This window comes from Setaria italica, chromosome V, assembly GCF_000263155.2.
Source record: "Setaria italica strain Yugu1 chromosome V, Setaria_italica_v2.0, whole genome shotgun sequence".
Taxonomy (NCBI): Eukaryota; Viridiplantae; Streptophyta; class Magnoliopsida; order Poales; family Poaceae; genus Setaria; species Setaria italica.
The window spans coordinates 671138-683163 of record NC_028454.1 but is presented as its reverse complement, the minus strand read 5'-3'; the positions used below and the strand labels follow the sequence as shown (position 1 = coordinate 683163).

At 48.9% G+C, this 12026-nt stretch overlaps 2 protein-coding genes across 2 annotated transcripts in view; both read right to left on the bottom strand.

The window, feature by feature from the left end:
• The window catches only part of LOC101773666 (protein Mpv17), a 3554-nt gene extending 2794 nt beyond the window's left edge, over nucleotides 1–760 (bottom strand). The window contains 1 exon segment of the mRNA XM_012845828.2: nucleotides 500–760. Within this exon segment, the coding sequence (XP_012701282.1) occupies nucleotides 500–655 (156 nt within the window). The 5' untranslated portion in view covers nucleotides 656–760.
• A 1141-nt stretch (nucleotides 761–1901) lies between these two features.
• Nucleotides 1902–10119, bottom strand: LOC101773256 (hydroxyphenylpyruvate reductase). The gene is made up of 8 exons (XM_022826935.1): nucleotides 9566–10119; nucleotides 7197–7679; nucleotides 7054–7071; nucleotides 4328–4356; nucleotides 3052–3160; nucleotides 2653–2775; nucleotides 2286–2471; nucleotides 1902–2195 (listed from the first exon to the last, which is right to left on the bottom strand). The coding sequence occupies exons 1-8, from the start codon at nucleotides 9998–10000 to the stop codon at nucleotides 1917–1919; spliced, it is 1662 nt and encodes a 553-aa protein (XP_022682670.1). The 5' UTR covers nucleotides 10001–10119; the 3' UTR covers nucleotides 1902–1916.
• Nucleotides 10120–12026: the final 1907 nt, after the last annotated feature.

Below are 12026 nucleotides of genomic sequence, written 5' to 3'. Positions count from 1 at the left end.
AATGTCTCGCCAAAAAGAGGAGATCAGTTCTCTCAGTTTCCACTGCCACAGAAGTAAATAGAGACATCCACAGGAATGGATTTAACAAGACTCTACCGTTACAAACAAAGGACCACTGCCAAACCTTCTACTCCGCTAGTTTATTTGCAAGTAACCTCACGCAGGCCGAAGAAACAAGGCACAAATCCAGCCATTATCCACATTCAGGAGTTGACAACTTACTCATTTGAGCTACTGTTTCAGGTTACCCATCGAATCCACACCTCGTCCGAACCGATAAAACATCGCCTACGCATTAGCAGTTAGCTATAAGCCATTGGGTCATATACCACACACCACAGAGAAGTTCCAACTCGCAAGGAACCAGCCCCAAGCCCAGCCAAGAACAGGAATAGCTAGCAAATCCCAGCGCGACCCCGGCCGGGAACTGGCGGGGGAATCGATATACCACGAGCATGGACAAAGGAAGCTGTAGGAGATGGCTGTTTGGGGCTGCTACCTCGGGGGGGTTGTTGGCGCGGCGGGCGGAGTAGTGGTGGGTGACGGCCTGGGCGCCGATGTCGCCGAGGCCCCAGAGGATGCCGGAGCTGACGACCTGCGTGCGCACCGGGTGCGAGGCCAGGCACTGCTGGTACCATCGCCATAGCCGCCGCATCCCCACCGCGCCGGGCAAGCCAAGAGAGAATTCCACGGGGAAGAAGAGGGGAGGGGAAGGAAGTATGCGCCTTCCTCCCTCTCCTTTTATTTCTTTCTTTTTTGCATTTATTATTTTTCGTCGATTATACGAGTTAGGGTTAGGTGGAGTGTAGGTGCGTCAAAGCCCCAATCAGACGAGGGAATATTCAAAGAAAAACGCCGGTTCAAATTCAAAACGGTCAACCTTCTATAGCGTGATTGGTTGGTGACAATTTGTGAGAAATTTATAGATAATAACGAAAATATCTCTCCTACTCTATCCCCATTAGCCTCCATGGCCTAGAAAGTGGATCCTTCTCCCAGAATTTAAAATAGGTCGTTTTGTCTTTTCTAAATTCATAGATATTTTTTGACTTTTTTTCATAGATATTACTATGCATGCATATTAATATCTATGAATCTAGAAAAATCAAAACGACCTACGATTTGTTGGAACGAAAGACGACATTGAATCTAGAAAAGTTAAAACGACCTACAATTTGGAACGAAAGAAGACATTGATGCATAGTAATATCTATGAATAAAAAACCAAAACGACCTACAATTTGGAACAGAAAAAGTAAAATTTGGAACAGAAAAAGTAAAATTTAAGACGACAGTGATTTGTTAAAGCATAGTAAGAGGGTCATGAAATTGCATAAGAACATAGTTCTGATTCAGTCGACGAAAATGCTACAAAATTAAACTTGCCACTATGTTTGCAGCTCTCAGTCGACGAGAACTGTACAGCAATGCTCAAGGCTAATATCTCTGTGGCTCAGTACAAACTATTGCTGAATGTCAGGCTCCTGAAATTACTGCCTCAGTCTTCCAAAGTTGAGACTGAACAGAGCTTGGGTTGTAATAACAAGTGGAGTGTCAGTTTGTTGCACAGGCAGATCATCACTGCCAGGAGTTTGTATGCTTGTGTGACACTCTGATTGTGATAGAAACTGATGATGATCGACACGCATCGCTTGTCTAACAAACCTGACATTATATGAAACTACTGTGCTACAATGACAGAGCATCATGTCAGCACAAGAAGAAGATATCATCAACCCTGCACATACAGAACACCAGAAAACTGCACATTTCTTAGGTTGATCCCCATCAGGTCATGAACAGCCTAGTAACTATCTACATGATCACAACCATATTATTAAGCCAGCCAGGACGAAGAACAGCAACAAGAAGGCGATCGAATTCCCTCCGAAAGCTGACCACCTCAAGCTGCTACCTCAGGTGTGACTGCAAGCGCTCTGACGGATCCTAACTGGCTTGGAGCTGCCGGGATCGATGGCGACCGGGCACCTCACACGCCTCGCGTGTGTCACCCTCACCAGCTTGCCCATCACATATCCTCTGGTTCTGACGGCCAGCTGCAGCGTCAGTGGCACCCTGCCTCCGGCGTTGGCCGGAGCAAGCGTGGCGCCGGCTCCGTACAGAGGGGTCTTCTCGCCGTGCAGGATCGCGGAGGCGACGCGATGGCTGGTTCGTGGCTGGTAAAACTTGTCCAACTGCAGAGCACAAGGTACTTAGGGGTTGATCGCATGGTGTTGAACATGCACAGAGGAAATCTGATGGATGTTAACTGAAAGAGATGTTACATGGCCGTTGGCGATCTCAATCTCAGAGTACATGAGCCGAATCGAGCTTGACGAAACATGGACGCCGAACATTGTGGAGGGGTTGTGGACATTTATCTTCAGTGAGCAGTTCAGCGTGACCAGCTTCGTCGGCACGCCGGTGCGGTCAGTGCCTTCGCCGACGTAGAAATTGTGCACTGTCAAGCTCTGCAGACACAGAACAAACATGGGAATGCTACATTAACAACATACGCATGAACTTCAGAAGTTCGAGAGACCATTGATGACCATGCTAGTTCGTCTTCGTAGAATCATAGAAACTGCTGTGAATCTGTGCTCTTGTGGCATTATTAGCATAAGCTCGATCTTCAGATGAAGAATAATGTACCCTGACAACGACGCTAGGCTTGTAGTGGCGAGCAGCTCCCCAGACGATGAGGCAGATGACGGTGAACGCCAGGAGGACAACCGAGAGCCAGAAGGCGGCGACGCAGCACCGGGGGAGCTCCGGCTCCTCGTCGAGCTCGTCGTAGGCGCCTTCCTCGTCGATGGCGGCGACCTCGCGCCAGCCCTTGGAGGCGAGGCGCTTGCGGCCGCCGGCCCTGCAGCTGCCGGGCGACGAGGAGCGGAGCGTGCCGGAGAAGCGGGTGGCGGAGGAGATCCTGGAGTGGCGGCCCGTGGAGGGGTGGGAGGGGGACTCGAGCGGGCTGTTGTTGTACACGGGCGTCGTGTGCGTCGTCGACGACTTGTCGCCGTCGTCGTGGGAGTCGCGCGACGGGCTCTGCACATAGTACGCCGGCCGCTTCGGGGTCTTGGGGGTACGCGGCGGCGACGTCGTCGCCATGCTCGTCACGTCCGACTCCGACGTCGTGTGCTTCATCCTGCCGGCGTACGTTCTACCGACGTTCTTGCTGAAAGTAAAGCCTGAAACTGAACTGAAAATTTTGCTGAGCGGTGACAGAGCAAGAGAATCTAAGCTATGAAGATTGATTACAACTTTGGTGAGGAAAGAAAGGCAGCTGCTTTTGCAACAACTGTGGCACAAGATGCATGCTATTTAGGCAAAGTCATTAGTACTGCTTTTCAACATCTTTTGTCCAAATGTTCGCCTACAAGTAGTAGACGTGGCAAGTTCATCCAAGAAATGTGCGAGAGAAAATAAAGGCAAGCGCAAACCCACACGCCTTTGCCATATCCTTTTGTGATCTCAGACAAAAACGCCATGCCAGCAGCATTCAAGAGCACCTGCATTTGGGCTGTTGCCATCGTGTGCAACGAACGAAATGGGTAGGATTACATCACCCACGAAGGCAGTGCTTGTGCATGAGTGTGCCTGGGTTTGTTTAGGAAAAGAGCAATGACATAGAAAATACAAAACCGGAAAACTCTCAAGAAAACCAGGCACTTTCTTGCGTTAAAAATTTGCGCTTTTCGTGGAGAGGATAGAAAAATTGAAGAAAGTGGCACGTGTAGCACCAGCTCAGCGATGCAGATAGGTGGCGTCGCTGCTACCAAAGTGGCAGAGGTTAGTCCCGCCACATGTCATGAGGAAGGAATGCTTTCTCGAGCAATGTGCTTGATCCTTTTTTTTTATTTCCTTCAAAAAGATAGTAAATGTTTCCGAGGAACAGAAGTACAGAATCACGGATCACATACTGACGACTTTCCGAGTCCAGAGAATATAAAGCTGGTATCTTTCAAAAAAAAATATTGCTGGAGCAAGAAATCGCATTATGACAAATAGAAAAAAAATTCACATTCAGCACATGATGATTTTTCTCCTAGGACTTGGCAGAGACAGGCATTTTTGGTACTAATAAACCTAGAAATGACGAAAACGAAACTGACCACTGAAGATTTCAAGAACATGTGTGGATACTACGTGTGAGAGAAATCTACTAGAGGCGCAAGAAAGAGCAGATCTTGTTCCCGGCCGCACTGCGATTCCAGGCGCCAACCGACCAGCGTGAAGGCGTCGAGAGATCGCAGGGAAGAGGGAAAGCATGATCTGTCTAAAGTCTGAACCAACGACCCCAAAATTCAGGCAGAGAAAACCACAAAACCCGGCGATCAAGAGACAGGCACGCAAGGGCTCAGGAAGATGCATGTCGATGGATGGAGGTCGAGGCGCTTACCTGACTACCCTCTCGGCCTCTCGATCTTCTTCAGCCGAGAATCGATCCCCAGAAAGAGGAGGGGGAGGACGAAGAAGAAGCAGGGGGCGGCACGCAGCGAGTGACAGACGGAAGAGGAGAGGAGAAGAGAGGAAGTGACCATGCGGGCAACGCTACGCATGGGCCCTGTCCCGGGTTCGTCGCCGTGGCGGCCTGCCGGTCACCGGCTCGCTCGTCTTGGTGCTCATCGTGTTTCAACACTGGCTGCCATGCGGGTCCGGACAAGAAGAGCGCCACATGTCAGTGCAAGATCCGATCATCTAGAAGACGGTGCTCGCGCTTGGCCATCGCGTAGGCGCCGGTGGGCCCAGGTACTCAGCTGGGCCGCACTGTCAGTGGCCGATCCTGGCTTGCCGATCGGGCGAGATAGGTACCCCAGAGAGGCAAGTATTCAGTGCTAGCTTTCGTCCCAGGCGCAAAAGCTGCAGCGAGACCAGATCGAGCTCCGTCATGCATGGAAGCAGGTCATGTGCGGCGGTTGGTCCTCTTCTCTGTGCTTCGATCACTTCTCCATACATAGTAGGTGGTGGTGGACTATTGGACTCGGTCATAGGGCTCAACCAAGACCGCCGACCATGGATGGGCCCAGGGCCCTGTACCAAACTCTAAAGTGGAGCCCGTCGGTCTTGAAGAATACTAAAATAGGCTATAATATCTTTGCTCGAAGGGAAGTGCTAGCGTCCGGACGTCCGATAATTTTATTCTATCGAACGTTCCGTCGCAACATTGAAAAATAACTATCGAAACATCAAAAATCAACACTTGCAACACCGAGGATTGCAACACCTTTACGTGCATGAAACATCCCGAATTGCTTCGTGCAACATTCAAAACAGACACATTGCAACAACAAAAAAATATCTCTTATAACATTGCAACAAACGAAAGAAGAAGAGACGAAACAAAGAAAACAACTATATGCAACATCATGAACAAGTTGGTGCAACACCCGATTGCTGGCAAGTCAGACTGTTGCAAAACAGATGAAACATCAAGAGCCACCGTTGCAACATCCAAAAATAACTATTGCAACACCATGAGGTACCTATTGCAACACTCAGATCCACGACAACCAGCCTGCCGTCGAAGGTCGTCCACCATGGCCGCCGCCCGATCCTTCCCCGCTCGGATCTCGCCGGGATCGGGGAGAGGGCCACCGGATCCGGTGCAAAACGGATGAAACATCAAAAGCCACTGTTGCAACATCCAAAAATAACTATTGCAACACCATAAGGTACCTATTACAACACTCAGATCCACGACAATCAGCCTGCCACCGAAGGTTGTCCACCATGGCCGCCGCCCGATTCTTCCCCGCTCGGATCTCGCCGGGGTCGGGGAGAGGGCCACCAGATCCGGTGCAAAACAGATGAAACATCAAAAGCCACCGTTGCAACATCCAAAAATAACTATTGCAACACCATGAGGTACCTATTGCAACACTCAGATCCACAACAACCAGCCCGCCTCCGAAGGTCGTCCACCAGGGCCGCCACCCGATCCTTCCCCACTCGGATCTCACCGGGGTCGGGGAGAGGGCCACCGGATCCGGGGCGTTGGGTGCTCCCGGTTGGTTGAGGATGCTAGAGTGGGGGGAGGGGCGCCGCCAGGGTGGGGGCCGAGGTTCCCGGAGTGGAGGAGCGCGCCGCCGCCGGGTGGACGAGGAGGACGCTGTGGTGGGGGAGCGTGCCGCCGTTGGGGTGGGGGACGAGGCCACCGGGGTGCGGGATGAGCCTGCCGGGGTTGGGGAGCGTGCCGCGACGGGATGGATGAGGAATACGTCGGGATGGAAGGTTGAAGAAGAAAAGAGATGAGGAAGAAAAAAAACGGTAGAAACAGATAAGAACAGAGCGGTGGGAGCGTGACGGCCTGACGGTAGCGTTTCCGTTGCTCAAATAGCATCATTTTTTTAGTGTTGTGTTTGACACTTTTGCCTTGATGCCCCCAAGCCGTCACGTAAATGTTGCAAGCTTCTGGTTGTTAGGAAAACTCTAGATAACTTGATAACCACCCATAATGGATCAACACGGAAGAGAGGACTAGAAGAGAAATGAACGGATCAGGTTCCATTGAAAAACGGAGCCTGATGGCATGGCAGGGACATGAACACACGATCCTTAACTGTTGCATGCTGCTCAGCTGCTCTGCTTCGGCCTCATCTCCGGCACTGCTCAGCCTTGGCGGCGGCAGCGCACCAGCACAGCGACAAGGAAGCGATCAGGGAGATGGAGTTGCGATCAAAGACGAAGAGATACGGAGCGATATACAGCAACAAAGAGAGAAAATGCGCTGCCCACCTGCTTCATCAGCACAGCAGTTATCTGTCTGTCGTCTCAACAGCAAGTCAGCAACACACACAGCCGTATCAATGTCAGTTGCCATTGCTGCATAGCTAGCGATTGGCGTCGCAGGAATAAGTGAAGATTCCATTCCAGACACGCACACCACCGGGCTCTTCTTCGCTAGCTGCCTCTGCCTGCATTGCATCGCTATGTGCAGGCCGCCGGCGACAACTGTACATCGCACATGCCCGCCTCAAGGCGTACGCCATCAAGGCCCAAGGCTCAGGCTGTTATTCAGAACGAGTCAGCAACAGACTTCCCAAGTCCTGAAACAGAAAGCATCTCATGGCTCTACACACACACACACACACCAAGTGTCCATGAACAGAGAAATAGTGGCTTCTATTGTGTGTCCAGGCACAATCGGACACAGTCAGACCTCAGAGCACGGGAGTCAGCAGCGGCTTCTTGAGGACGTGCGCCTCCAGGTTGCCGAGCACCAGGTCCGCCATGCCCTTGCGGGTCTCGTTTGTGCCGCTCCCAATGTGCGGCACCACCACCACGTTGTCCATCGTGAACAGCGCCTCGGGCACGTTCGGCTCGTCCTCGAACACGTCCAGCCCGGCGCCGCCCAGCCGGCCCTCCACCAGCGCCGCTACCAGCTCGGGCTCGTCCACGTGAGGCCCACGCCCGATGTTGATCAGCACGCCCTTGGGGCCCAGGGCATCCATCACCTCCCGGTTCACGATGTGCCGGGTCTGAGCGTTCAGCGGGCACGCCACCACCAGGAGGTCGCTGTTGGCGGCCAGCTCCACCACGGATGGGTAGTAGGTGTAGTTGGGGTAGTCCTGCTTCGTTCGCTGGTAGTAGTTCACCGGGCAGTCGAAGGCCTCCACTCGCTTCGCGACGGCCAGCCCGATCCTGCCCAGCCCAATGATGCCCACTCTTTTACCGCTGAACTGCAAACAGGCACAGAATTCTGTCAGAAGATCATCTTGAGTAAAATTCTCTGTTCCATTAACTTCATCAACAGATTTAGCATGGCAAAAAAAAAGGTAAACATCCATGGAAAAAGAGTGAAGGATGCATGCTCTGACCCCGGACAGGAGAATAAGCAAGGATGAAACTCCAAAACATATGTGAAAAAAAATGTGAATATCTCCATAGATACTCTTATTTATCATGGCTGGTAGAGCAACAGCCACAAAACGATGTTTAAAAAAAGAAGGGAGAACAGCATGCCCCTAGTGATGGTTGATTGGCAAACTAAAAATAGCAAAATGCAAAGTTGGATTACAAAGCATAGTCTGTTATTCCTGTACTAATCTCAAACCACCAACCAACAATCAGACTACTGGAGTTAGTAACGGCTTATTCGACGCATGCGCCTCTAAATTTCCTAGCACTAGATCAGCCATCGCCCTGCATGTTTCTTCTGTGTCACTGCCCACATGAGGAACTAAGACAACATTATCCAAACTGAAAAGCTGCTCTGGAGCAAATGGCTCGTTCTCATACACATCAAGGCCTGCTCCTCCCAAGCGTTTCTCAACAAGTGCAGACACGAGCTCAGGTTCATCCACGTGTGCTCCGCGGCCAATGTTTATGAGCACACCTTCTGGTCCTAGTGCGTCGATGACCTCACGATTAACAATGTGGTAGGTCTCCGCATTGAGCGAGCATGCCACGACAAGCACATCGCAGTTGGCTGCCAGATCAACAGCATTCGCATAGAATTTGTAGTTTGGAAATGGAAATGGCTTCTCTGATCTTGAGTGATAGCTGATCGAGCAACCAAATGCCTCAGCTCTTTTCGCTACAGCTAAGCCTATCCTGCCAAGCCCCAGAATAGCGACTCTCTTGCCACTGAACTGCAGGAAGATAAGCAGAGTCATTTCCTTTTTCTCGTCTGACAAACCTTACTTCATTCTGTATATATCATTTTCATTTTGTGTCCTAACAAACCTTGCTTCAGTCTCTAGCTACTGAAGAGAGTAACAACATCCTAACATGGCAAGCAACTCATGACCGATTGGTGAAAATATATTAACGGTCTAAAAATGTAGTTCATATGACGGGCCACATTACTCCCAATCTGATTATTACCTCAGCATTAGCAGAGTTAATGTGAGGAAGCAAAACCGATCTAAACTGCAACAAGCAAGCTCACAAACCTAGCTTATGTTTGACAGAACACTAACCTTCATGGGACAATGCCAAAAAAATTCTACAGAAAGGGTTCTGCTAGTAAGAGCCTAAGAGGTGGACAATATTAAAGAGATCCATAGTATCCATCATTTTCATGTGCGGATGCAACAATAATCTCTAGACACCCAGAAAAAATCTCAGGTTATATAACATTAAAAACATGTGGCCCTCTCTATAACATTAAGAAGGTCAAGAGCTTCCCAACAAAGTCTGAGTTTCGGTCAAATAGAATCCAGATTCTACAGCGAAAACAAATCCCCTAGGGCTAGGCTAGTTCTGAAAATGTGAGTGTTTAATCTGCTGAGTGAGGCAACCGAAATTTGATAAAATACAAACAATGCTGCGAAACAAAAATCTTCTTTTCCTTGATTCTCTTTAAAATCCGCACCCCAGATCATGACCTCTATTTGAAGTTCCTCATTTCATTCAGCTCATTCCCTGAACTACCCCCTCTTGTACCGTCAAATAAACCTCGTCATCAAGGAGTACTATCCTCACTTCATCAACTAAACTAAACTAAATTAGAGGCTAAATGGAACACAAACAATGTGAAGGATCGACAAGCAAGAGCTATGTGCAGGAAGCAAGAGATGAATAAATTGGGCTTATTAAGAAAGGAGGAAACAAACCGACGCACCCGCGTGGTGAGTGCGTAGTCGCCCTTGGCCTTCCACAGGCCGGCGCGGACGAATCGGTCGGCCTGCGGGATCCTGCGTAGCACGGCGATGGCGAGCCCGACGGCGAGGTCGGCGACGTCGTCGGTGAGGACGTCGGGGGTGTTGGTGACCCGGATCCCGCGCTCGCGGCACTTGGCGAGGTCGACGCGGTCGATGCCGACGGAGAAGGAGGCGACGATCTCGAGCGCCGGGAGCGCGTCGATGAGCGCGGCGTCGGCGCCGTAGGAGGCGTTGCCGACGACGGCGCGGATGGAGCCCGCGTGCGCGCGGAGGAACTCGTCGCGGGGCGGGCCCGGCGGGGCCTCCCAGAAGCGGTGCAGGCGGCAGCGGCGGTCCAGCTCCTGCTCCAGGTACGCGTTCATGGGGTGGAGGAGGAGCACGCCCAGGGACTCCATCGCCGCCGCGGGCACGAGGACGGGAGGGTGGGTGGGTGGGAGACGATACGAGTTGGTGACGCGGCAGCGGCGACAAACCACTCCTAGCCTAGCCTACACGAGGAGAGATTCCTGTGGCTTTGGTGTGTCGAGATGCCGGCCGCTGCCGGCCAGTTTCTTTTCTTTTCTTGAAAAAATAATCTTCTTTTCGATGTCAGTCTGGTAAAATTCACCGGGCAATTCTTGAGCCTGAAATGACCCTGCCCTTTTCAGATTAGAACTATGCTGAACTGTCGCCTGCTGTTCTAGGTTCAACAACTGTAGTCTGTAGAACCATGTCATTTTTCCCCTTCGATTATCCATGACGGTTTGCACAAATTACAGTCATTTGTTGGTGAAGACACAACTTCACCAATTTCTTCAGCAAATGGAAACAAGTTACGGCCTACTTCAATGGTTCTTAAATCCTTATTATGCTACCATACAGGTGATTACAAACCAAACTAGTTCAGGCTAAAGTTACAACGCAATAACACCCTTGCTGCTCGATATTTTCAGGTCAGTGCATACACATGTCCAAAGCAGCTTCCTAATGGCTGAATTATCGAGATTTCACAGTTCTGTGTGAACAATTAAGGATCAGAATGACCATCAAGTTAGAAACGGATTCGAGGCACTGAGACTGTATCGCAAAGAAACATATACTAGCTCATCAGGGGTGTTGGCAAGTAAAAACACCACTCAAAAACAGAGCCAAATCAAATAGACAGGCATCTGTTTCTTTAACACAATCAAACCACGTAGCCCTGACTATTATGCACAACAAATCGATATCACAAACCCTGACTGCATGACGTTAAATATCAGAGCCACAAAATATAGAGGAGATTATGTGAGTATATGTGGGAGCAACAGCTACATAACATAGCATCCCCAATATGATGTAGTTTAGTATTAAGAAATAGCCAGACAGGCTGACAGTTATATTTTATGAATTATCACAATTGTGTAAGCAATTGGGACAGGTCACACTAGAAAGACCGTGACTGATTTATAACATATAATACTCTAAAATGTGTACAAAGCTATAAAGATAATATTCTGATTTTTTTTTTACAGACACTGCCATAGCAAAACTAGTCTAAACTATGGATGTAACCTTTAACACTAAACATGCATATAATAACTTGACTAAGTGTTGGTCAAAACTTGCAAATTTGACTTTTCAAATTCTATACTGCCTCCATGCAAGCAATGCCCATAGCTATGCTTGAAAATGTATTATTCAAACAATGCTGAGGCATCCTTGGTTCCATAAGCAGTTACCGCAGTAACCTCTTGATACATATTTTTTTAGGATTGTTAGTACTATTTTTATTTGTCCATCAATGAGGACTGGGCCACTGACAGAAGTCACAATGGTGGACTTAGCTACCATTTAAAATATGAATACACAAAACAATTAATGGAAAGCAAGCAAGGAAGTTTAATCTGATTCTAGACAGGAGCAACTTCAGTTCACCTGTGCACTTAAAGCGAAGCTCACCCTTCTACCACTATCCTATTCTCACTGCAATTTCAGCAGCCATGTGTATCATCACTGCATTCGAAACACTGGGTCACTGCATCCAAAACATCGGGACTGGAGCCTTTGTACCGAAAAGTTGCTGTAAGCACCCCTGGGTATAATGTGATCATCAGAAATTTCATTCAAATCCTTAAATGCAAGGCAAATACTGACACACATTAATTAAGTTTGTTTTTACTTTGCTATACCCTGCAGGAAACGACACAAAATCAGGCCAACAGAAAACATTAGATATAGAATGGGGCGGTTCCGCATTAGCAGGCACTTCCCTATAAAATTCATTTTGATACATCGAAATCTTGAACATTGTGCTATACAAGAACATATTAAAGTATTGGAAAAACATAACGACAGTTAAGGGGGAACTTACTAATGGAATTATTTAAAGGTAACATATATATATATATATCTATATATATATATATATATATATATATATATATATATATATACATATAT